Source organism: Chenopodium quinoa, unplaced genomic scaffold (genome assembly GCF_001683475.1).
Source record: "Chenopodium quinoa cultivar QQ74 unplaced genomic scaffold, ASM168347v1, whole genome shotgun sequence".
Classification (NCBI taxonomy): domain Eukaryota; kingdom Viridiplantae; phylum Streptophyta; class Magnoliopsida; order Caryophyllales; family Amaranthaceae; genus Chenopodium; species Chenopodium quinoa.
The window spans coordinates 128,960-155,756 of record NW_018744420.1 but is presented as its reverse complement, the minus strand read 5'-3'; the positions used below and the strand labels follow the sequence as shown (position 1 = coordinate 155,756).

Genomic DNA, 26,797 nt, shown 5'->3' with positions numbered 1-26,797 from the left:
TAAATGACAAATTTACAATTCATATTCAATTCAATTTAATCACTTTGAAACATTGTTGATTAATTTCTTTTAGTTTAAGTTCACATTACCATTTCTTTCGGCTTTCTCCGCTTCTTGTTGTTGAACAAGCAACTGCGTTGCTTCTTGTGCCGCACTTTGTATATCATCCTGTATTTCTGGTACAGCTTCATGCGGTGCAAGCTCTCTTTCATCCTTCATTCTTTTTACCTTATCAAGCATGTTTTGAATCTTTTCCACCAAAGATTGCTTTCTATTACCTTCAGCCAAATCCAATCCTTTAGTAAAGTAAGGAATTGACTCCTGCAGCTTTCCTGAATCCATCATACTAGTCCTATAGCAAAAAAAAAATTACAAAACACATCAGATGATAAGCCATTATTCCTTGTGCTCATGAGCTTTAAATCCAAGGTTTATAGAAATTTTAACTAATGAAACAAAAACAAAGTCCTTGGCTTGGGCTAATATCATAATTAGAATAGTAGAAAGAATGAGAAAAACAAATCTTACCCCATGATATATGCTGTTTCTGCATATGCAAATAGTTTTTTGACTTTCCACTCCCGAGCAATCTTCCAAAACTCTATAAAATTAAATTAAATTTCAACACCAACAACAACAATAACAAAAGGTAGATCAATGATAAAATAAACTCACCTTCCATATTCCCTTGATTATGATGAACTCGCATCTGTAGCTCTAAGAAAGGAAATTTGTATTCAGCCGGACATGTTGTAGTAGTCAATGACAAGGCGGCTTGTACCAAATTATAAGAGATGAGGTTATCTACCACATACTCTAATCTATCCTCTCTTCGTACAGGTACGTCCAAATTAGGAAACACAGAAGTAAAGATATTGAAAATCGTATCAACATCAACGTGCACAGCGCCACGTCCACAGAGGTACCTTCCAAACATTTTACTAGACGTTTGGCTACTAGCTCTAGAGCATCAGCAGGCCTCTTTTTCTTCTTGTAACTTGTAAGACCCCTTTCGAAAAGTTTATATTTTGATGAAGAATCCATTTTAAAAACAGCAGTGGCGTATCCTGTTCGAATTCAATACATTAGTTCAAATTCAGATCACAGCGGATAATTCATAATTTAACACAACGGATTACACATAGAAAAATGAAAATTCATATTGAGAGGAATGCGTGTTATGGATCCACTTGGTGGTACGGTCCAGCCCATAAAAGTGTACACAAGGAGGCCCAAACCAAAGGGGCACAACAACGGTCAGCTAGGAGGGTCAATGATGAGGACAACAAGTTGAGTCAATCTCAACAAAGAAGAAGGGACAAAACTCATTAAGAGAGTATTAGGGAAAGCAAGCAACTAGTTTCATTTATGTCTAAGTATGGTTTTGCTATTTTAGTGTTAAGAGTCACATGTGTTATCTTAAGTTGTTCTTGTGTCTTAGAAAGCTTAGTATAAGTAAGTGTGGAATGTATTAGTCAACTATCCAGAAATTGTGTTAGAAACATTTGAGAGTAGTGGCCTAAAGCTACCATGAGATTGATAGCCTCAAGCGATTAGTTATCCCTTGTAACCTTTGTTTAGTCCAATTAATCAATCAAGTAATCAAGCTTTCCCCTTAATCTTGCCATTAATTAGTCTAATCTTGCTGTGAGAAACCCGATCTCTTACAACTTGGTATCAAAGCGAGTCGATCATGGTGATGACCCTAATGCAGCGGGTAGACGCGGTGGATGGGAAAATCGAGGAAGTCAAGTCCAGGCTAACCACGATTGAAGAGAAGCTAAATAATCAAGAGGTTGCCATTGGTCGTGCAGTAGCAGAGGCAATGAATCGAACCATGGCCGACGACTAGAAAGCCATGACTAAGTAGTTCACGGCGTTGTTCGAGGCGGAGAGAGAGAAGTAGAAGGAAGGGTGGTGAGGCTATAAGGGAGAATCAACCGTTTCCAGAACGACCAAGAAGTTCGGGCAAACATGGTGGCAAATGAGAATGATAAGTTCAGAGAAGAGATGAGGACCTCGGGGGTGGATCGACGCGGAGCAGTTTAACGGCGGCAAAAATGGTCGTTGGAAGCACAAGAAACTCGACATGCCCACCTTCAAAGGGAAAGACCCCGATAATTGGGTCATGAGAGCGAAAATGAACTTTGATTTTTTGCAGTCTCTTGGAGGAGGATAAGGTGACGGCGGCGGTGGTCACCATGGACGGAGTCGCGCTACAATGGTATCATTGGGAGAATAGGCGAAAGCCGGTGACGGGGTGGGCAGACATACGGACTAGGGTCTTGAAGGAGGCACCCTCCAAGAGCAGTGGCTTGCGATTACCCATACGGCGTCGATTGAATAATATAGGAGTAAGTTCATTAAGTTAGCATTTCCTTTAGAAGATATTCCAGAAGATCTAATGAGGGGGCAATTTATAAATGGCCTAAAAGAGGAAATTAAGGCTGAATTGAGGCTTTTGGATCCGGGTTCGTTAGAACGGGCCATGAATCATGCCGGGGGATCGAGGAAAAAATGGGTTCGGATATTGGCGGGGTGGATCGAGTTAGTCCGAGTGTAGGAGGAAGTAAGGTGGCAGGAGGCCTGATCCAAACTTATGGGTTGCCCACCAATACGAGGCCTGCAAGAACGTGGCCTAAGCTACTAGAATCACAAGGATCGGTAAATTTGGGTCGGCCCAATGCAAGCCAGCCCTCCTAATCAATTGCTAAACCCAAAAGGTTAACTGAATTTGAAGTGGCAGAACGTAGAGCTAAAGGTCTATGTTTTCGATTTGATGAGACGTGGGGTGTATGGCATAGGTACAAGCGTAAGGAACTTAGTGTGTTGATGGAAGCCAAGGAACCCGAGGAGATGGTGGACGATGGTGTGGAAAGTGTAGAGGAGGAGGAGACCGTGGAGATATCCTTGTGTTCGATGGTGGGTATTTCAAACCCAAAAACCATGAAACAAAAGGGGTCATTCGTGGGAAGGAGTTGATTGTCATGGTGGATCCCGGGGCAACACACAACTTTGTGTCTCTTTCGGTAGTAGATGAGTTCGGTTTGCCAAGAGAGGAAGGATGGGAGTTTGGAGTGGCATTGGGTGATGGTGAAACCGTAAGAGGCCATAGGATTTGCCGAGGTGTGAAGCTTTGTTTGAAGGGTGGTGTGACATTGGTGGAAGACTTTCTACCCTTAGGGGCTTGGAAATGCCGACATTATTCTCAGGGTACAATAGTTGGAGAAGCTTGGTGCGGTCACTACTAATTTAAGACTAACGTGATGAAATTCACCATTGCCGGCATACCGTTGACATTAGTAGGCGACTTCTCCCTAGAGAAAACACAAATTTCCCTTAAAGCCATGATTAAGGGGTTGTGCAAGAACAAGGGTTGGTTGTTAGTGGAGGTCTAACCACATTGAAGCGGAGGTGATGCCGCAAGGGGGCAGGAAGGTGCCGGATTTTTTGGAGGGAGTAGTAAAGGAGTATGGGCTTCTAAGTATGTTGGGCTTCTAAGAAGGAACACATTAAAAAGATGGGGTTAAGGAGTAGTTGAGTAGTAGAATGTTAGGGCTTCTAATAAGGAACACATTAAAAAGATGGAGGTTACGGAAATGCGCATGTTAAGGTTGATGTGTGGGAACACTCTAAGAGATAGAATTAGAAATAAGGTTATTCGCAAGAAAGTAGGTGTGGCAGGCATTGCAGAAAAACTAAAAGAAATTTTTATACACTGGTTAGGCCATGTAAGACGGAGACCCGAGGATACACCGGTTCAAAGAGTGGGACCATAGAGGGGTTAAATGAGGGAGAGGGAGACCGAAAATAACATGGTTGAAAGGAGTTAGGAAAGATATGGATTTGCAAGAGAATGAAGCATTGGATCGTAAGGGATGGAGGAGGAAGATTCATATCGATGACTACACGGAATAATTAAATTTGGTTCATGTTAGCCGACCTACTTTGGGATTAAGGCTATGATTGATTGATTGAGTAGAGGAGTATGGGGCGATTTTCAAGATGCCCGGAGGGTTGTCATCTAATAGGGGGCACGAGCATGCAATTACACTCAAGGGTTGTCGTGAGTGTTCATCCCTATAGATATCCACAAGTCCAAAAGGATGAGATTGAAAGGCTCATCCAAGAGATGTTGGATGCGAGTTCCATTCGGCCTTCGACTAGCCCATTTAGTAGCCCGGTGCTACTTGTGAAGAAGGACGGATCTTTGCGGTTTTGTGTAGATTACCGGGCGCTTAACTAAGAGACGGTGCCCGATAAATATCCCATTCCGATCATTAACGAGCTGCTTGATGAGTTGCATGCCATTTTCTCATAGTTGGACTTAAAGTCCGACTACCATCAAATTCGAAGACATTCACAAGATGGTGTTCTGTACTCATGAGGGTCACTATGAGTTTTTAGTGATGCCTTTTGGGTTAAGTAGCGCCCCGGCCACTTTCCAATCCCTCATGAACGATGTGTTCAAGCCATACTTGAGGAAGTTTGTGTAGGTTTTCTTTGATGATATTTTTATCTATAGTAGAGATGATGAGGAGCATGTGAGATTAGTGTTGAGCAAGCTAACCGAGCTAGTCTGTATGCCAATAAGAAAAAGTGTGAGTTCGGGTGTATGAAGGTAGCCTACCTTGGTCTCATCCCTACTGTAGATCAAAATATCATTAACGAAAACCAACACAAACTTCCTCAAGTATGGCTTGAACACATCGTTCATGAGGGATTGGAAAGTGGCCGAGGCACTTGTTAACCCAAAAGGCATCACTAAAAACTCGAAGTGACCCTTATGAGTACGGAACGTCGTTTTGTGAATGTCTTCGGGTTTTACCTGAATTTGATCGTAGACGGACTTCATGTCCAACTATGAGAAAATGGTAGCTCCATATAACTCATCAAATAGCTCGTCAATGACCAGAATGGGATATTTATGGGGCATCGTCTCTTTGTTTAGTGCTCGGTAATCTACACAAAACCGCAAGACCTGTCCTACTTCACAAGTAGCACCGGGCTACTAAATAGGCTAGTTAAAGGCCGAATGATACCGGCCATCCAACATCTCTCGTTTGAGCCTTTCAATCTCATCCTTTTGGACTTGTGGAAATCTATAGGGACGAACACTCACGGGGTTGCTACCTCCCTCGTGTGTAATTGCATGCTCGTGACCCCTATTAGGTGGCAACCCTCCGCGCATCTCGAAAACCATCCATACTCCTCTAATACTCCCTCCAAAAAATCCAGCACCATGTTGCCTCTTGCGGCATTACCTCCGCTTCAATGTGGTTGATCTCCACCAACAGCCATCCCTTGTTCTTGCATAACCCCTTAATCATGGCTTTAAGGGAAATTTGTGTTTTCTCTAAGGAGGGGTCGCCTACTAATGTCACCGGTATGCCGGCAATGGTGAATTTCATTAGTGAGTCTTCCAATTAGTAGTGACCGCACCAAGCTTCTCCAACCATTATACCCCGAGAAGAATGTCGGCATTTCCAAGCCCCAAGGGTAGAAAGTCTTCCACCAATGTCACACCACCCTTCAAACAAAGCTTCACACCTGAGCAACTCCCGTGGCCTCTCACGGTTTCACCATTACCCAACGCCACTCCGAACTGCCCTATCCAAAGGGGTTGGCTCGGTGTTAGACTGCTAGTGGTGGTTGACCGTCTATTAAAAATATAGCCACTTTATTGGATTAAAGCATCCTTTAACGCCTTGAAAGTGGCGGATTGCTTTGTGAAGGAGGTGGTTCGATTGCACGGTTTTCCGGCGACGATAGTGACCAAACGAGCAAGGTGTTCATGAGCATTTTGTGGCGAGAATTGTTCCGATTGCAAGGAACCCACCTCAAGAGAAGCACCGCCTATCATCTGCAATCAGACGGTCTGTAATGCACCAACCAAGGCCACCCATTGTGTACACATACAGCAGGAGGAGACAGCAGCAGAGGGGCGTTCACAACACACAACAGCAGTAAGCAACAGAACAGTAAGGCTACATGACATCCTTGTATGTATTAGCATTATTTTGACAGCTTATGGACGAGGACAAAGTAGTGGTTGTAGCAATTAAGGCTTATGCCATTTAGGATTAGAGGAGTATGTTAAATACTAGTAAACAAGTAGTGAGAAGGCATTTAGAAAAGTTGTAATAGCTTAGTTGGAGAGTGATGGCCTAAAGGCTAAAGCCATTAGTTAGCGTAGTTTGTAGCCTTCAAAGCCCTTTGGCTATATCAATCAACAATCAACTATCTTCTTCCTTATCTTCGTTCTCTCTATTTCTTGTCTAAATTTCCCACTGGAGCTCGCAGTCCGATGCATTTGGTATCAATGGCTATGGTGGCTAGAACAAACACAGAGCGAATTAAGGCACTTAAAGGGCATTTGATAGAGGTAGTGTCGAAGGTGGATGGAGGAGAGAACTCCATCTAGCACATCCTATCCAAGACTATCACCGAGAGTGTGGAAGCTCTTCTGAAATCATTGTCAGAGCAATTCACCAAGCAACAAGTCGAGGCTCAACGGCTTCAAGGTAGGCTCAACCTATTCCGGGATGACCACAACCAACAAGCCGCCTTTGGTGAGAAGCAATCAAGACAAGTTATTCGAAGAGATCAGGGGAGTGATGACGCCTTTGAGGGACAGGCAGAAGCAGCCTGTTATGGAGGAAGACGAGGCAGAACAACACTCCGGCACCGGCGGAGCAACACTTCGGCACCGGCGGAGCAACACTCAGACACTGGCGGTGCAACACTTTAGCACCGACGATGGCCGAGGAGACACTTCAACTTGAACCACGACTTGGAGAGGGAACCACCCTTATAACCACTAAGGGGCTGGGAGAGTAGCAAGTCACGGTGGTCGGGGAAAATAGAAATATCAAAAGCTCGACTTGCCGATATTTTCTGGTATAGATCCCGAAGGTAGCTTCTGCAGCAATATTTTCAATTTTACCAATTGATCGAGCATGAGCAGCTACGAGCGGCGATGATTGCGATGGAGAACGATGCCTTTAAGGTGGTACCAGTGGGAGAACCAGCGACGGCCCTTGCGTGGGTGGGAGGACGACGGGCACTCAGTTCCGACCAACTAACGCGGTACGCTTCACGAGAAATGGTTGGCCATGACGCACACCACCATAGTGGCCGAGTACCGGAGAGAGTTTATTGACAAGGCATCGCCACTCATCGATGTGCCGAAAAGTTTGATTTAGGGGCAGTTCAAAAATGGGTTGAAGGAAGATATAAGGGCAGAGATCCGGATGTTAAACCCGTTTACCCTAGAGCAGGCCATGGATCTGGCAACCTGGGTTGAGGAGAGAAACCAGCTCCATGGGCAGAAGAAGTCGGGATAAGCTTTTAAAAAACCAGGGCCTAATTCTTACTTTAACAAAAGTTCGGCAAGCACTCTTCTTAAGGAGGTGGGTCGGCCCAATTTGTTTATTTTAATTCCCATAAGCAAGCCAACAAGGCCACTCAAAGCTCACGGCTGGTCCATTTGAACCTCACAGTAAGTCCACTCCTTACTCTTTTCGTTTTAATGGGAAGTAAGAAGGTTGATAAAGAGGGAGATACAAGATAAGAGAGCAAAAGGGTTGTGTTTCAAGTGTGATGGTAGATGGGGGTTTAATCATGTGTGTCGGGCGAAGGAACTTAGTGTTTTGCTTGTAAAAGAGGATAGATGGGGACAAAGTGGAGGAAGAAGAGTTCACGGCCTTGGATTAACCATTGGTTGAGGAGGAGAAGGTACCGGTTGAGATTACAATTAACTCGTTGGTCGGCATCACTAATCCTAAGACTATGAAATCAAGGGTATGATTGATGGTGAAGAGGTGGTGGTGATGATCGATCCGGGCGCAACACATAATTTCATTTCATGAGCGGTACTTTTGGAGTCTCATTGGGAAATGGGGAGGCGCTGAAGGGACACGGGTAATGCGCCGGGTGCGGCTTGAGTTAGAGGGTGGAGTGATTGTGATGGAGGATTTCCTCCCTCTTCAATTGGGAAGCTTCGACAACATACTTGGGGTTTAATGGCTTGAGAAGCTCGGCGCCGTAATCACAAATTGGAAGACATAAGAAATGAGCTTCACGGTGAAAGGGCAAACCGCCCACATTAAGGTTGATCCCTCCTTGTCTCGAACCGGCATTACCTTAAAGGCAATGATCAAGACATTGCGCAAAGAGAGAGGTGGTATTTTAGTGGAGTTAAACCAAATAGATGAGGTTGTAAGGGAGGAGAGTGAGGAAGCTCCGGAGTTTCTAAGGGCAGCAATTGATGATTTTTCGGAGGTATTTAAGTGTCCTAAGGGACTACCACCAAGCCGAGGCCGAGAGCATGCTATTGTTCTCAAAGAGGGTAGCAACCTGGTGAATATTAGGCCATATAGATATCCTTAATTTCAAATGGATGAGATAGAGAAGCTTATTGGTGAAGTGATGGCCGCCGAAAACTAGTCCTTTCTCTAGTCCAGTGCTCCTAGTCTTGGCACTAAAGGAAAATGGCGAAGAACCATACGAGGTACTTTAGGCATTCTTTGTGAAGCCCCTTGAGATTACGAGAAGGTAACACTATCATCTAATTCACCGCTACCTTCCTTCCATCTTGACTCCTCACAAATAGGGCATGAATCAGCATTTTCATACTCTTTTCTATAAAGTATGCAATGATTGACACAAGCATGAATCTTCGCATAATTCAACCCAAGGTCTTTGTCTTTTGTGTACTTCTTGGCTTCATAAGAGCTCTTTGGAAAGTTTGGGTCATAATTAAAGGCCTTTTGTAATGCACTAAGGAGCCCACTAAATGATTTTTCACTCCAACCCCCACTAACCTTAAGGTGTAAGAGAGTTACAATGAATTCAAGCCTTCAAAATGTTTGACAACCTAAAAATAGCTCCTCTTCTGCATCATTCATCAATCTATGAAATTTATCGAGAATCTTAGAACAATCTCCATCCCCTTCATCCCCATCATTCAAATGCTCCTCCGGCACTACATTTGTCGCATCATGTACCAAAGAAGCCATCTCTTCTGATAGAAGAGGATCTTCATCATATAACTCATCACCCCATTTCTCCTATGTCAAGGGATTGTTCCTCTCCATAGAATATTCATGGATTGTAATCACTCGAAGGAGATGAACACGTATTGTCGCTCGGTCATGATCAAAGTAATTTTGACAATTCAAACAAGGACACCTCTTTTTATCCCAAGCACTAGGGTTAGTGTCCTTGAAAGCAAAATCAAGAAAGTATTTAACACCATTTCGATAAGCCTACCTTTCAACCCTTGAACATGCATCCAACTCTTATCATTATCCACTCTATATCACATAAAACAATATATAAGTTGACACAAGGGAAGGGTGGAATAAAATATATAACTGTTGTCTAAGATATAGTTATGCAAAGAATGACACAAATAAAGTAAAAACATGTGGTTCACATTCATATATAAGATCTGAGTTAGCATTAATATAAAATGAAAATACATTCACATTCATACATAGTATGTGCTGCTGCTGCAGTAGAAGACAATATTAAAAGAACAAATATACCATTAAGCACTTGTTTAAATATTTTAGTTTATTAGTAACAAATAGTCTACCGAGGGAAGATATCACACGCATCATGACATCAATTGATCCATGTAAGATCCCTCAATCTAGTAAATTTTGTGGCACTATCCAATTCTTCATATTAAAACTTAGATGTATCATAGATCAACAAAGTGTATTTAAGACGGATTAAGTTTGGCTTGCTTAGAACGTTTCAAAAAATCTGGATGCTTACGCTTATTTATGAATTCAGCTCGCACATTAACCACATTAACTTCCTACATTAACCACATTAACTTCCTGATGGATAGGCAGTTTGAAAACTTGGTTCAATGTACCCCTAAGTCGGTCCCCAGCTTTTTTGTCAAAGTCTTTCCTAGCCTCAGCATCGAACTCAGGTCTTCAAGTATATGTACGCTACACATAACTAACATGTAAAGTTTAAAATTGTAACTCAAAATAGCATATTATACAAAAATAATCTGTGCCAGACCTTGGCCTTTTGTGTTAGCCTAGCTGGCCTTTTTTGCTGAATGTAATGAGCTGTGTTCATATAAAAAGGGGGATTTGGGATTGGCTTAGTTAGGTATTATGTGGTAATTGTATCCTTTACTGTTCTTTCTGATTTATTTTACAAAAAGCAGCCCAACTTCCCTTATTTTCTTTACTGTTATTTTTTATTTATCTTACAAAAAGCAACCCAACTTCCCACATTTACTTTACTGTTATTTCTGATTTATTTTGCTCTTGCTTTAGTTGTGAGAAATCGAGTAAAAGCAGTAGCAGTTCATTATAGAATAAAGGATAGTTCAGAGACCCTATAAGTAAAAAGTAATGTCTAATAACAGAGCATAAGGCCACGTAGACTGATCTCATAAAGGAAGAATGAACAGCAGCAGTAGCACATCACAGCCCACCAAGTCACAGCCTTAGAGACTGGTGGCCTGAAGTCACCCTTGTAGTAGGCGTTTTCGCTGGAATGAAATCCATCCCTTCTTCCTTAGTTTCTTATTTCTTTAAAGTTTGCATTTTTATTGCTTGTCTTGTTTTATGGTGAGTAATAGTCTAGTTTGTTACATGAACACATAAATAATGTCTAATACCAGCATACAACCAGACATTGCACAAATATAGTTCAGAGACCCTTTATATAACATCTCAGGTAAAAAAAAAAAAAAAAAAAAAAAAAAAAAAAAAAAAAAACAAATAACACAAAAACCTACAGGGGCTACAACTATATCAAGCATTCAGAAAATCACAAGAATGGCTTTGAACAAGCTCTAAAAAGCACCACACCACAAGAATAGCTTTGAAACACGAGGTTAAACTCAAAAACTCATCCTAAATAGAACTAAAGATAAGTGTCAGAAAAAAATGAACAAATTTTTCAATAAGATTGGCATAGAATTTGACACTGGTTATTTAGGCAATTAGTTAGAAGACAAAAGAAAGATGAGCAAGAAAAGGTGCAGCAGCTACCAACCCCAGCAAGACACAGCAACCGCAACACACACCTTAGTGGAGCAAGGGAAGCGGACACCAGTTGGACACTAAAAGACAAGCCCGGGGAATCACCTTTGGGAATTGTAATATATAATCAAAGAGAGGAGAGAGAGTAGGCAGGAAATGATTTGAGTTTTGATTAAAGAGTAGTGAGCTAAACTCACCCTAGCGCTTAATGGTAAATTTGGAAAAAGAAAACAAGGAACTTGCTAACATAGTAAGGGGCGGAGGGAGGGGGTAAGGCTGAAGAAAGATTGTCATCCTAACAAAGGGTAGTGACTAGAGAATATTTTATAATAGTTGCTTTACTGAAAAATTATGTTAAGAAAATGCTCCTATCATTTCTCTATATTAATTAACGTGTAAGCTAACTAATGCAAATAAGGTTCTTTAAAAATCAAAGAAAAAGGTTTAAAGATAAGTGTATGATATCCACGGTTTGCATATGCTTATAGTGAAACAAGTAGAACAAAACTATCCTAGATTGCTACCAGTGGCGGATCCAGAATTTGATTTATAGGTTGTCCCATCATTGTCCATCGACCGCATATAATATCAAAAACTAGTCAAAGCTTGTATAATGAACAAAAAAAATACATAAAAAAGTTCATTTCATAAAGTAATGCAAATTCATATTACAACTAAAAAAGTACTAATTTTATTACAATTGCTCTCGATGAGTTTTCATGTTTTGATAACGATTTACAATATCATCCATGCTAACATTATAAAACAAATCTCTTTCTAGATAAGTAATCAAACAATCATTCAACATTTGATCTCCCATGATAACCAACAAGAAAACTACTTTGTAACATGATAAAGATGTAAAAGCTTGTTATTTCAACACAATTCCTTTAATTTTGAGCCGAAGGAAATACATAACATTTCTATTAATCCAACTATCACAGAAATATCATATAATCAAAAACAGAATTAATGAACATCAATTTGAAAAGAAATCCAAATTCAACAAAGTCGAAAATAATAGCAATTTCAGGTTCAATAAACATGTTGCAATTGCTTAAATATTAATTAGTTACGGCTTCAATTTTCCTCACTCAACATGCAAATTAATTAAACAATTCCCCACCCAGCCCGACAGCCACTCCCCAGCCAAGCCCCGACAGCCACCCCCTCCCCCTGCACCACCACCGAAACAGCCACCCCCTTCCCCTGCACCACCACCGAAACCACTCTCCTGCAACACATTACACATTAGCAACCAAAATTGACTCAATTATCAAACTAGACTCCAAAAATTACGTTAAATTCTTCGAGTATCTATAACCAATAGTTCAATTATCCAACTTCGAAGAACCCTAAATTGAGTATATACTAACAATTAAATACACGATTAAGACTAGATTGTCAAAATTAATACGTAGTATTAGATGATTAAAGAAAAAGAAGCATCTAACCTTAGAGACTGCTTCAATGGAGGAGAGAAAGCTCAGAAAGTCAGAAACCGCTTCAATGGAGAATTTCGAGTACGCTTGACAAACCAAACCCTGCAACACATTAGCAACCAAAATTGACTCAATTATCAAACTAGATTCCAAAAATTACGTTAAATTTCTTCGAGTATCTATAACCAATAGTTCAATTATCCAACTTCGAAGAACCCTAAATTGAGTATATACTGACAATTAAATACACGATTTAAACTAGATTGTCAAAATTAATATTAGATGATTAAAGAAAAAGAAGCATCTAACCTTTGAGACTGCTTCAATGGAGGAGAGAAAGATCAGAAGCCCCTTCACCGGAGAATTTCGAGTACGCTTCAATGGAGGAGAGAGAGAGGAAGGAGTACCGTGAAATAGATCTAAAGGGAAAAAAAGCAAACAACATCAGGAATGAATTTTTTTGTTTTTTTTTTTTACAGAAAAAATAGTGTCCTAGGACCCACAATGACTACATGTGGGTCTGCCACTGATTGCTATAACTCAATATGTTTTACCAAATCAAAGAACAAAATTTCAGACCAGAGGAAACTACATACATCAAAATATGCAGCTGCATATGAGATATATATAAGTGAAGTTGGTAAGATTGTGTAGCTTAGAATGAGATTATATTGCTTAGGTCCCTATAAGGTTCACTTTTTAAGAGTTTTATAAAATTATACCAGACAACAAAAGATAAGCCATAAATTCCAGGGGCTTCATATACAAGGATATATGTAAAAGTCAATTTTTGAGTTCTAAGGGTGGGTCAGAATGCAAGAATAAACTGCACCAATTGGATTCGAATTTTAAGGCGATTCTAGTTGCAGTAGTTAGAATAGGATATCTAGTGCTAAGGAAAAATATCAGAAAAATTGACTAAAAATATTTTTTAGGGTTTTAAGTCAATTTTTGTCAAGTGGTACAGCTGGAAAATCTGATAAGCATGTTCTGCTAGCAAGGGCTGTTTTCCTTGAAGTTTTATGCAATTTCTTAGCTTTGTTTTATACGTTTTTCTCGCATAGCTGTAGCCTATTTAAAGGCCTAAATTCATCAATAATATTCAGTTTTTCAGTCATCTAAAACCCCCACCCCAACAAATAAGCCTAAGACCTTGGATACATGTTTAATAGACACCTTAATTGAATTATATGAATAGATTTTGTACAGATATATTACAGTTGCTAACAATTCAATGTGAATCACTACAAAAGACTTCAAAACATCAAACCAAAAAGATTCTAACAGTATAAAATCAAATGATATTACCCATATAACATCAAAGTAATTAAAGCAGCGAAAATTAAAAGCCTAAAACTAATATAAAAAAAAATCTAAAACATATAGAAGCAGGGGATATATTATTAAGCACTCAAACCAAACAAGTAAAACGCACATGGCTAGCAGCTTTGCTAGCCATATAGCCCTAGTCCCTCGGATGGCTCGGCCATTCCGAGGCTAGGGCTATATGTTGTGACTTGTTGTTTGGTTGAATTTTCCGTCTCGTTGATTCCTAAATTCGACTCGACTTACGACGCTCGACATCGACGCTCTAAGCTCGGAATCCGACGTCTTTTTTCGTAAAAACTCTATTGACTCATTTAATCCTTCGGATTAATTCGTCGCTTCGGTTCGATTACACGATTGGGTGTGATCCGAAGGGTTTAGTCAAGATTAAGCTGTAATATTAATTATACATTAATATTACTGATCGGAAGCGGCCTCCAACTAGGCATTCCGATCAATTGACCTCACTGAATAATTAGTTTCCTAATTAATTCCGAACCCTCTATCGTAATAATACACTTGTTCGAAGGACACCATTCCTTTCAACTTGAACCCATAAAGGTAGTCAATTCATGCCAGTTGCAAACCCATTAGTAGAAAGATATTTGACATATACAATAACCTCAATAACTCAATATCACCATATAATAAAAATATAAAATCAATCTCTTAACATTTAAAACCAACTTCAAATTTAAAAAAGACAGCAAACAATAAGAGACAAAAGTATATTTTCACAAATTGCGTCATAATAATAATAATAATACAATTTAAGCAATAGAACGAAAACAATAACCAATTCACAGTCTTCCAACAATAAAGACAGATATATGCAGCAAATTCTTGAAATAATAGCAATATAATCACATCCAAAAAGAAAGTTAACTGAATTTGAAGTGAGCTAAAGGTCTATGTTTTCGATTTGATGAGAGGTGGGGTGTAGGGCATAGGTGCAAGCAAAAGGAACGTAGTGTATTGATGGAGGCCGAGGAACCCGAGGAGATGGTGGCTGGTGGTGTGGAGAGTGTAGAGGAGGAGGAGACCGTGGAGATATCCTTGTGTTTGGTGGTGGGTATTCAAACCCAAAAACCATGAAACAAAGGGGTCCATTTGTGGGAAGGAGGTGATTGTCATGGTGGATCCGTGGCAACACACAACTTTGTGTCTCTTCCGGTAGTAGATGAGTTCGGTTTGCCATCAGAGGAAAGAAGGGAATTTGGAGTGGCGTTGGGTGATAGTGAAACCGTAAGAGGCCATGGGATTTGCCGAGGTGTGAAGCTTTGTTTGAAGAGTGGTGTGACATTGGTGGAAGACTTTCTACCTGGGGCTTGGAAATGCCGACATTATTCTCAAGAAGCTTGGTGCGGTCACTACTAATTTAAGACTCACGTGATGAAATTCACCATTGCCGGCATACCGATGACATTAGTAGGCGACCCCTCCCTAGAGAAAACACAAATTTCCCTTAAAACCATGATTAAGGGGTTATGCAAGAACAAGGGTTGGGTTGTTAGTGGAGGTCTAACCACATTGAAGCGGAGGTGATGCCGCAAGGGGGCAGCAAGGTGCCGGATTTTTTGGAGGGAGTATTAGAGGAGTATGGGCTTCTAAGAATGTTGGGCTTCTAAGAAGGAACACATTAAAAAGATGGAATCAAGGAGTAGTAGAGTAGTAGAATGTTAGGCTTCTAAGAAGGAACACATTAAATAGATGGAGGTTACGGAAATGCGCATGTTAAGGTGGATGTGTGGGAACACTCTAAGAGATAGAATTAGAAATAAGGTTATTCGCAAGAAAGTAGGTGTGGCAGGCATTGCAGAAAAACTAAGGGAAAATCATTTGCGTTGGTTTGGGCATGTAAGACGGAGGGTGCACCGGTTAGAAGAGTAGGACCATAGAGGGGTTAAACGAGGGAGAGGGAGACCGAAAATAACATAGTTGGAAGGAGTTAGGAAAGATATGGATTTGCAAGAGGATGAAACATTGGATCGTAAGGGATGGAGGAAGATTCATGTCGATGACTACACGAAAAAATCAAATTTGGTTCATGTTAGCCGACCCACTTATGGGATTAAGGTTTTGATTGATTGATTGAGTGGAGGAGTATGGGGTGGTTTTCAAGATGCTCGGAGGGTTCCACCTAATAGGGGGCACGAGCATGCAATTACACTCAAGGGAGGTAGCAACCCCGTGAGTGTTCATCCCTATAGATATCCACAAGTCTAAAAGGATGAGATTGAAAGGCTCATCCAAGAGATGTTGAATGCGAGTATCATTCGGCCTTCGACTAGCCCATTTAGTAGCCCGGTGCTACTTGTGAAGGAGGACGGGTCTTTGCGGTTTTGTGTAGATTACCGGGCGCTTAACTAAGAGACGGTGCTCGACAAATATCCCATTCCGATCAGTGACGAGCTACTTGATGAGTTGCATGCCATTTACTCATAGTTGGACTTAAAGTCTAGCTACCATCAAATTCGAAGACATTCACAAAATGGTGTTTTGTACTCATGAGGGTCACTACGAGTTTTTAGTGATGCCTTTTGGGTTAACTAACGCCCCGGCCACTTTCCAATCCCTCATGAACGATGTGTTCAAGCCATACTTAAAGAAGTTTGTGTTGGTTTTCTTTGATGATATTTTGATCTATAGTAGTGATGATGAGGAGCATGTGAGATTAGTGTTAAGCAAGCTAGCCGAGCATAGTCAGTATGCCAATAAGAAAAAGTGTGAGTTCGGGTTTATGAAGGTAGCCTACCTTGGTCATATTTATTTCGAGAGAGGGAGTGGTCATGGACGGTGAAAAGGTGGAGGCCATATTAAGGTGGGAAACTCCTAAAAATCTAAGTGAACCTCGAGGCTTCCTTGGATTAACCAGGTATTGCCGAAAATTTATAGCTCGGTATGCCCAAATTGCGACACCCCTCACCACCGAATTAAGAAAGATAGCTATGGGTGGTCCACGGAGGCGACATTGGCGTTTGAAGACCTTAAAAGGGCCATGACTACGGCCCTGGTTTTGGCCATGCTCGACTTCTCTAATGGCTTCGTGGTGGAAACCGATGCATCCAACGTGGGGGTAGGGGCGGTTCGAGAAAGGAGGCCCATAGCCTACTTTAGCAACATACTAGGGGTTCGAGTGAGGGGAAAATCAATATATGAGAAGGAACTTATGGCCATGTGCTTAGCCATTGTGAGGTGGAAGCATTATCTCCTTTGAAGGCATTTTGAGGTGAGAACCAATCTACAAAGTTTGAGGTACATCACCCAACAACGAGAGGTTGGGAGTGAGTACCAAAAATGGATGAGGAAATTGGTGGGGTTCGATTTTTCCCGGGGGCATCCAACCGAGTAGCCGATGCTCTATCAAGGATGGATCAAGGAAAGGCACAACTTAGTACAATAGTTCACTCCCGAATTTGAGTGAACTAGAAACTGAGATCAAGGACGACAAGTGGCTATTAGGCCTGGATGAAGGCAAAGATAGGTTGGTGGTATTCCCTTTGAGGTCAGCGAGTTTTGTTTAAAGGAAGACTAGTGTTGCCAAGTCTAGTATATTCATTCCAGAATTACTCAAAGAATACATTAGTGGTCACGAGGGGGAGGTCAAAACGTATCTTTTGCACATCCTGTTAGGCGGGAGATACGTTTTGACCTCCCCTCGGTGCAAACTTGTCGGGATGTCATGCTGGAATGAATATAGAAGACTTGGGCAACACTAGTCATCCTTTGAAAAAAACTCGCTGACCCTCCAAAGGAAATCCCACCCGCCCATCTTTGCCTTCACCGATTTGGGCAGCCAGTTGTCTTGCTTGATCTCAGTTTCTAGTTCAATCCAATCCATAATCTAGGAGTGAACCATTGCACCAAGTTGTGCCTTTCCTTCATCCATCCTTGATAGAGCATCGGCAACTCAATTGGATGCCCCGGGACAATATTGCACCTCAAAATCGAACCCCACCAATATCCTCATCCATTTTTGGTATTCACTCCCACCCCTCTCGTTGATAGGTGTACCTCAAACTTTGTTGACCGGTTCTCACCACAAAATGCCTTCCAAGGAGATAATGCTTCCACCTCACAATGGCTAAGCACATGGCCATAAGTTCCTTCTCACATATTGATTTTTCTCTCGCTCGAACCCCTAGCATTTTGCTAAAGTAGGCTTGGGCCTCCCTTCTTGGCCAAAACCGCCACTACCCCAAAGCCGCCGGATGCATTGGTTTCCACCACAAAGCCCTTAGAGAAGTCGGGCATGGCCAAAACCGGGGTCGTAGTCATGGCCCTTTTAAGATCCTCAAACGCCAATGTCGCCTCCGTGGACCACCCATAGATATCTTTCTTTAATTGGGTGGTGAGGGGTGCCGCAATTTGGGCATACCGAGCAATTTTCGATAATACCCGGTTAATCCAAGGAAGCCTCGAGGCTCTCTTAGATTTTTAGGAGTTTCCCACCTCAATATGGCCTCCACCTTTTCACCTCTCTCGAAATAATATGACCAAGGTAAGTCACCTTCATACACCAGAACTCACACTTTTTCTTATAGGCAAGATTATGCTCGGCTAGCTTGATCAACACTAATCTCACATGCTCCTCATGCTCCTTCTCATCCCTACTATAGATCAAAATATCATTAAAGAAAACCAAAACAAACTTCAAGTATGGCTTGAACACATCGTTCATGAGGGATTGGAAAGTGGTCGGGGCGGTAGTTAATCCAAAAGGCATCACTAAAAACTCGTAGTGACCCTTATGAGTACGGAACGCCGTTTTGTGAATGTCTTCGGGTTTTACCCGAATTTGATCGTAGCTGGACTTCAAGTCCAACTATGAGAAAATGGTAGCTCCATGTAACTCATCAAGTAGCTCGTCAATGACCGGAATAGGATATTATGGGGCATCGTCTCTTTATTAAGTGCTAGGTAATCTACACAAAACCGCAAGACCCGTCCTTCACAAGTAGCATCGGGCTACTAAATGGGCTAGCTGAAGGCCGAATGATACCGGCATCCAACATCTCTTGGATGAGCCTTTCAATCTCATCCTTTTGGACTTGTGGAAATCTATAGGGACGAACACTCACGGGGTTGCTACCTCCCTTGAGTGTAATTGCATGCTCGTGACCCTTATTGGGTGGCAACCCTCCGCGCATCTCGAAAACCATCCATACTCCTCTAATACTCCCTCCAAAAAATCCAGCACCATGCAGCCTCTTGCGGCATTACCTCCGCTTCAATGTGGTTGACCTCCACCAATAGCCATCCCTTGTTATTGCATAACCCCTTAATCATGGCTTTAAGGGAAATTTGTGTTTTCTTCGAGGAGGGGTCGCCTACTAATGTCACCGGTATGCCGGCAATGGTGAATTTCATTAATGAGTCTTCCAATTAGTAGTGACCGCACCAAGCTTCTCTAACCCCATTGTACCCCGAGAAGAATGTCGGCAATTCCAAGCCCCAAGGGTAGAAAGTCTTCCACCAATGTCACGCCACCCTTCAAACAAAGCTTCACACCTCGGCAAATCCCGTGGCCTCTCACGGTTTCACCATTACCCAACGCCACTCCGAACTGCCCTTTCCAAAGGGGTTGGCTCGGTGCTAGACTGCTAGTGGTGGTTGACCGTCTATTAAAATATAGCCACTTTATTGGGTTAAAGCATCCCTTTAACGCCTTGAAAGTGGCGGATTGTTTGTGAAGGAGGTGGTTCGGTTGCACGGTTTTCCGGCGACGATAGTGACAAAACGAGACAAGGTGTTCATGAGCATTTTGTGGCGAGAATTGTTCCGATTGCAAGGAACCCACCTCAAGAGAAGCACCGCCTATCATCTGCAATCAGACGGTCTGTAATGCACCAACCGAGGCCACCCATTGTGTACACATACAGCAGGAGGGGACAGCAGCACAGGGGCGTTCACAACACCCAATAGCAGTAAGCAACAAAAACACGGAGTCCACCTTCGACACTACCTCTACCAAATGCCCTTTAAGTGCCTTAATTTGCTCCGTGTTTGTTATCTTCTCACTATTTCTTGTCTAAATTTCCCACTGGAGCTCGCAGTCCGTTGCATTTGGTATCAACAGCTCTGGTGGCTAGAACAAACACGGAGCGAATTAAGGCACTTAAAGGGCATTTGGTAGAGGTAGTGTCAGAAGGTGGATGGAGGAGAGAACTCCATCTAGCACATCCTATCCAAGACTATCACCGAGAGTGTGGAAGCTCTTCTGAAATCATTGTCAGAGCAATTCACCGAGCACCAAGTCGAGGCTCAACGGCTTCTAAAGGTAGGCTCAACCGATTCTGGGATGACCACAACCAACAAGCCGCCTTGGTGAGAAGCAATCAAGACAAGTTCTTCGAAGAGATCCGGGGAGTGATGACGCCTTTGAGGGACAGGCAAAAGCAGCTTGTTATGGTGGAAGACGAGGCAGAGCAACGCTCCGGCACCGGCGGAGCAACACTCCGGCACCGGCGGTGCAACACTCTAGCACCGGCGGTGGCCGAGGAGACACTTCAACTTGAGCCACGACTTGGAGAGGGAACCACCCTTATAACCACTAAGGGGCTGGGAGAGTAGCAAGTCACGGTGGTCGGGGAAAATAGAAATATCAAAAGCTCGACTTGCCGATATTTTCTAGTACAGATCCCGAAGGGTAGCTTCTGGAGCAATATTTTCAAATTTACCAATTGATCGAGCATGAGCAGCTACGAGCGGCGATGGTTGCGATGGAGAATGATGCCTTTAAGGTGATACCAGTGGGAGAATCAGCTATGGGCCTTGCGTGGGTGGGAGGACAACTGGCACTTAGTTCCGACCAACTAACGTCGGTACGCTTCACGAGCAATGGTTAGCCACGACGCACACCACCATAGTGGCCGAGTACCGGAGAGAGTTTATTGACAAGGCATCGCCACTCATCGATGTGCCGGAAAGTTTGATTTAGGGGCAGTTCGAGAATGGGTTAAAGGAAGATACAAGGGCAGAAATCCGGATGTTAAACCCGTTTACCCTAGAGCAGGCCGTGGATCTGGCAACCCGGGTTGAGGAGAGAAACCAGATCCATGGGCAGAAGAAGTCGGGTGAAGCTTTTAACAAACCAGGGCCTAATTCTTACTTTAACAAAAGTTCAGCAAGCACTCTTCTTAGGGAGGTGGGCCGGCCCAATTTGTTTATTTTAATTCCCATGACCAAGCCAACAAGGCCACTCAAAGCTCACAGCTGGTCCATTTGAACCTCACAGTAAGTCCACTCCTTACTCTTTACGTTTTAATGGGAAGCAAGAAGGTTGATAAAGAGGGAGATACAAGATAAGAGAGCAAAAGGGTTGTGTTTCAAGTGTGATGGTAGATGGGGGTTTAATCATGTGTGTCGGGCGAAAGAACTTAGTGTTTTGCTTGTACAAGAGGATGGGGACAAAGTGGAGGAAGAAGAGTTCACGGCCTTGGATAGACCATTGGTTGAGGAGGAGAAGGTTCTGGTTGAGATTTCAATTAACTCGTTGGTCGGCATCACTAATCCTAAGACTATGAAATCAAGGGGATGATTGATGGTGAAGAGGTGGTGGTGATGATCAATCCAGGCGCAACACATAATTTCATTTCATGAGCGGTATTTTTGGAGTCTCATTGGGAAATGGGGAGGCGCTGAAGGGACACGGGTAATGCGCCGGGTGCGGATTGAGTTAGAGGGTGGAGTGATTGTGATGGAGGATTTCCTCCTTCTTCAATTGGGGAGCTCCGACAACATACTTGGGGTTCAATGGCTTGAGAAGCTCGGCGCCGTAATCACAAATTGGAAGTATTAAGAAATGAGCTTCACGGTGAAAAGGCAAACCGCCCACATTAAGGTTGATCCCTCCTTGTCTCGAACCGGCATTACCTTAAAGGCAATGATCAAGACATTGCGCAAAGAGAGAGGTGGTATTTTAGTGGAGTTAAACCAAATAGATGAGGTTGTAAGGGAGGAGAGTGAGGAAGCTCCGGTGATTCTAAGGGCAGCAATTGATGATTTTTCGGAGGTATTTAAGTGTCCTAAGGGACTACCACCAAGCCGAGGCTGAGAGCATGCTATTGTTCTCAAAGAGGGTAGCAACCTGGTGAATATTAGGCCATATAGATATCCTTAATTTCAAATGGATGAGATAGAGAAGCTTATTGGTGAAGTGATGGCCGCCGGAAACTAGTCCTTTCTCTAGTCCAGTGCTCCTAGTCTTGGCACTAAAGGAAAATGGCGAAGAACCATACGAGGTACTTTAGGCATTCTTTGTGAAGCCCCTTGAGATTCCGAGAAGGTAACACTATCATCTAATTCACCGCTACCTTCCTTCCATCTTGACTCCTCACAAATAGGGCATGAATCAGCACTTTCATACTCTTTTCTATAAAGTATGCAATGATTTACACAAGCATGAATCTTCGCATAATTCAACCCAAGGTCTTTGTCTTTTGTGTACTTCTTGGCTTCATAAGAGCTCTTTGGAAAGTTTGGGTCATAATTAAAGGCCTTTTGTAATGCACTAAGGAGCCCACTAAATGATTTTTCACTCAAACCCCCACTAACCTTAAGGTGTAAGAGAGTTACAATGAATTCAAGCCTTCAAAATGTTTTACAACCTAAAAATAGCTCCTCTTCTGCATCATTCATCAATCTATGAAATTTATCGAGAATCTTAGAACAATCTCCATCCCCTTCATCCCCATCATTCAAATGCTCCTCCGGCACTACATTTGTCGCATCATGTACCAAAGAAGCCATCTCTTCTGATAGAAGAGGATCTTCATCATACAACTCATCACCCCATTTCTCCTATGTCAAGGGATTGTTCCTCACATAGAATATTCATGGATTGTAATCACTCGAAGGAGATGAACACGTATTGTCGCTCGGTCATGATCAAAGTAATTTCGATAATTCAATCAAGGACACCTCTTTTTATCCCAAGCACTAGGGTTAGTGTCCATGAAAGCAAAATCAAGAAAGTATTTAACACCATTTCGATAAGCCTACCTTTCAACCCTTGAACATGCATCCAACTCTTATCATTATCCACTCTATATCACATAAAACAATATATAAGTTGACACAAGGGAAGGGTGGAATAAAATATATAACTGTTGTCTAAGATATAGTTATGCAAAGAATGACACAAATAAAGTAAAAACATGTGGTTCACATTCATATATAAGATCCGAGTTAGCATTAATATAAAATGAAAATACATTCACATTCATACATAGTATGTGATGCTGCAGCAGTAGAAGACAATATTAAAAGAACAAATATACCATTAAGCACTTGTTTATATATTTTAGTTTATTAGTAACAAATAGTCTACCGAGGGAAGATATCACACGCATCATGACATCAATTGATCCATGTAAGATCCCTCAATTTAGTAAATTTTGTGGCACTATCCAATTCTTCATATTAAAACTTAGATGTATCATAGATCAACAAAGGGTATTTAAGACGGATTAAGTTTGGCTTGCTTAGAACGTTTCAAAAAATCTGGATGCTTACGCTTATTTATGAATTCAGCTCGCACATTAACTTCCTACATTAACCACATTAACTTCCTGATGGAAAGGCAGTTTGAAAACTTGGTTCAATGTACCCCTAAGTCGGTCCCCAGCTTTTTTGTCAAAGTCTTTCCTAGCCTCAGCATCGAACTCAGGTCTTCAAGTATATGTACGCTACACATAACTAACATGTAAAGTTTAAAATTGTAACTCAAAATAGCATACTATACATAAATAATCTGTGCCAGACCTTGGCCTTTTGTGTTAGCCTAGCTGGCCTTTTTTGCTGAATGTAATGAGCTGTGTTCATATAAAAAGGGGGATTTGGGATTGGCTTAGTTAGGTATTATGCGGTAAGTGTATCCTTTACTGTTCTTTCTGATTTATTTTACAAAAAGCAGCCCAACTTCCCTTATTTTCTTTACTGTTATTTTTGATTTATTTTACAAAAAGCAACCCAACTTCCCACATTTACTGTACTGTTATTTCTGATTTATTTTGCTCTTGCTTTAGTTGTGAGAAATCGAGTAAAAGCAGTAGCAGTTCATTATAGAATAAAGGATAGTTCAGAGACCCTATAAGTAAAAAGTAATGTCTAATAACAGAGCATAATGCCACGTAGACTGATCTCATAAAGGAAGAATGAACAGCAGCAGTAGCACATCACAGCCCACCAAGTGACAGCAGCCCACCAAGTCACAGCCTTAGAGACTGGTGGCCTGAAGTCACCCTTGTAGTAGGCGTTTTTGCTGGAATGAAATCCATCCCTTCTTCCTTAGTTTCTTATTTCTTTAATGTTTGCATTTTTATTGCTTGTCTTGTTTTATGGTGAGTAATAGTCTAGTTTGTTACATGAACACATAAATAATGTCTAATACCAGCATACAACCAGACATTGCACAAATATAGTTCAGAGACCCTGTATATAACATCTCAGGTAAAAAAAAATAAATAAATAAATAAATAAAAACACAAACCTACAGGGGCTACAACTATATCAAGCATTCAGAAAATCACAAGAATAGCTTTGAACAAGCTCTAAAAAGCACCACACCACAAGAATAGCTTTGAAAAACGAGGTTAAACTCAAAAACACATCCTAAATAGAACTAAAGATAAGTGTCAGAAAAAAATGAACAAACTTTTCAATAAGATTGGCATAGAATTTGACACTGGTTATTTAGGCAATTAGTTAGAAGACAAAAGAAAGATGAGCAAGAAAAGGTGCAGCAGCTACCAACCCCAGCAAGACACAACAACAACCCGCAACACACACCTTAGTGGAGCAAGGGAAGCGGTCACCAGTTGGACACTAAAAAACAAGCCCGGAGAATCACCTTTGGGAATTTTAATATATAATCAAAGAGAGGAGAGAGAGTAGGCAGGAAATAATTTGAGTTTTGATTAAAGAGTAGTGAGCTAAACTCACCCTAGCGCTTAATGGTAAATTTGGAAAAAGAAAACAAGGAACTTGCTAACATAGTAAGGGGCGGAGGGAGGGGGTAAGGCTGAAGAAAGATTGTCATCCTAACAAAGGGTAGTGACTAGAGAATATTTATAATAGTTGCTTTACTGAAAAATTATGTTAAAAAATCTCCTATCATTTCTCTTTATTAATTAACGTGTAAGCTAACTAATGCAAATAAGTCTTAAAAATCAAAGAAAAAGTTAAAGATAAGTGTATGATATCACAGTTTGCATATCTTATTGTGAAACAAGTAAACAAAACTATCCTAGATTGCTACCAGTGGCGATCCAGAATTTGATTTATAGTTGTCCATCATTGTCCATCGACCGCATATAATATCAAAAAAGTCAAAGCGTATAATGAAAAAAAAAAAACATAAAAAAGTCATTCATAAAGTAATCAAATTCATATTACAAAAAAAATACTAATCTATACAATGCTCTGACGATTCATGTGATAACGATACAATATATCCATGCTAACATTAAAAACAAATCTCTTCTAGATAAGTAATCAAACAATCATTCAACATTTGATCTCCCATGATAACCAACAAGAAAACTACTTTGCACCGTGATAAAGATGTAAAAGCTTGTTATTTCAACACAATTCCTTTAATTTTGGGCCGAAGGAAATACATAACATTCCTATTAATCCAACTATCACAGAAATATCATACAATCAAAAACAGAATTAATGAACATCAATTTGAAAAGAAATCCAAATTCAACAAAGCCGAAAATAATAGCAATTTCAGGTTCAATAAACATGTTGCAATTGCTTAAATGTTAATTAGTTACGGCTTCAATTTTCCTCACTGAACATGCAAATTAATTAAACAATTCCCCACCCAGCCCGACAGCCCCTCCCCAGCCCAGCCCCGACAGCCACCCCCTCCCCCTGCACCATCACCAAAACCACCCTCCTCCAACACATTACACATTAGCAACCAAAATTGACTCAATTATCAAACTAGACTCCAAAAATTACGTTAAATTCTTCGAGTATCTATAACCAATAGTTCAATTATCCAACTCCGAAGAACCCTAAATTGAGTATATACTGACAATTAAATACACGATTAACACTGGATTGTCAAAATTAATATTAGATGATTAAAGAAAAAGAAGCATCTAACCTTAGAGACTGCTTCAATGGAGGAGAGAAAGCTCAGAAAGTCAGAAGCCGCTTCAATGGAGAATTTCGAGTACGCTTGACAAACCAAACCCTGCAACACAGTAGCAACCAAAATTGACTCAATTATCAAACTAGACTCCAAAAATTACGTTAAATTTCTTCGAGTATCTATAACCAATAGTTCAATTATCCAACTTCGAAGAACCCTAAATTGAGTATATACTGACAATTAAATACACGATTTAAACTAGATTGTCAAAATTAATATTAGATGATTAAAGAAAAAGAAGCATCTAACCTTTGAGACTGCTTCAGTGGAGGAGAGAAAGCTCAGAAGCCCTTCAATGGAGAATTTCGAGTACTCTTCAATGCAGGAGAGAGAGAGGAAGGAGTACTATGTCCTGGGAGGAGAGAGAGAGGACGTACCGTGAAATAGATCTAAAGGGGAAAAAAGCAAATAACACGAGGTAATTTTTTATTTTTTATTTTTTTGTTGTAAAAAAAAAAAAAAAAAAAAATAGTGTGTTCTATGGGTCCGCCACTGATTTCTACAACTCAATATATTATACCAAATCAGAGAACAAAATTTTAGACTAGAGGAAACCTCATACATCAAAAGGGTGTTGTTAAACGTCGTTCGCATTTTATTAGGTGACGCTCACATTTTATACTTGAATTTCCTAAATTGCCCTCCGTATATAAATACTCGATAAACTAAGTTAGGGCTTTACGAGACATTTCCCATCTCACAAAATCACTCTTTGACACTTTCTCTCTCTAAAACCTTCCAAAAAATCTGAAATTTTGAAGAAAAAAAATCAGAAATTTTTTTTTTTAAAAAAAACCAAAATAGTTGAAGGTTACTCAAACTCAAGCAAATCTAGCAAT

At 41.1% G+C, this 26,797-nt stretch overlaps 1 protein-coding gene across 3 annotated transcripts; it reads right to left on the bottom strand.

Moving 5' to 3' along the window:
- On the bottom strand, window positions 1–26,745 carry LOC110696919. 3 transcript variants are annotated; one of them, XM_021874245.1, is made up of 7 exons: window positions 26,208–26,745; window positions 25,911–26,000; window positions 12,773–12,882; window positions 12,476–12,565; window positions 676–1,067; window positions 529–601; window positions 1–352 (listed from the first exon to the last, which is right to left on the bottom strand). In XM_021874245.1, exons 5-7 carry the CDS (start codon window positions 935–937, stop codon window positions 70–72), a joined length of 618 nt encoding a protein of 205 aa, XP_021729937.1. In that variant the 5' UTR covers window positions 938–1,067; window positions 12,476–12,565; window positions 12,773–12,882; window positions 25,911–26,000; window positions 26,208–26,745; the 3' UTR covers window positions 1–69. The 3 variants fall into 3 exon arrangements, with proteins under 3 accessions (XP_021729937.1, XP_021729938.1, XP_021729939.1); XM_021874246.1 differs by lacking the exons at window positions 25,911–26,000; window positions 26,208–26,745 and having other exon boundaries at window positions 12,773–12,928; XM_021874247.1 differs by lacking the exons at window positions 12,476–12,565; window positions 12,773–12,882; window positions 25,911–26,000; window positions 26,208–26,745 and adding an exon at window positions 11,546–12,209.
- Window positions 26,746–26,797: the final 52 nt, after the last annotated feature.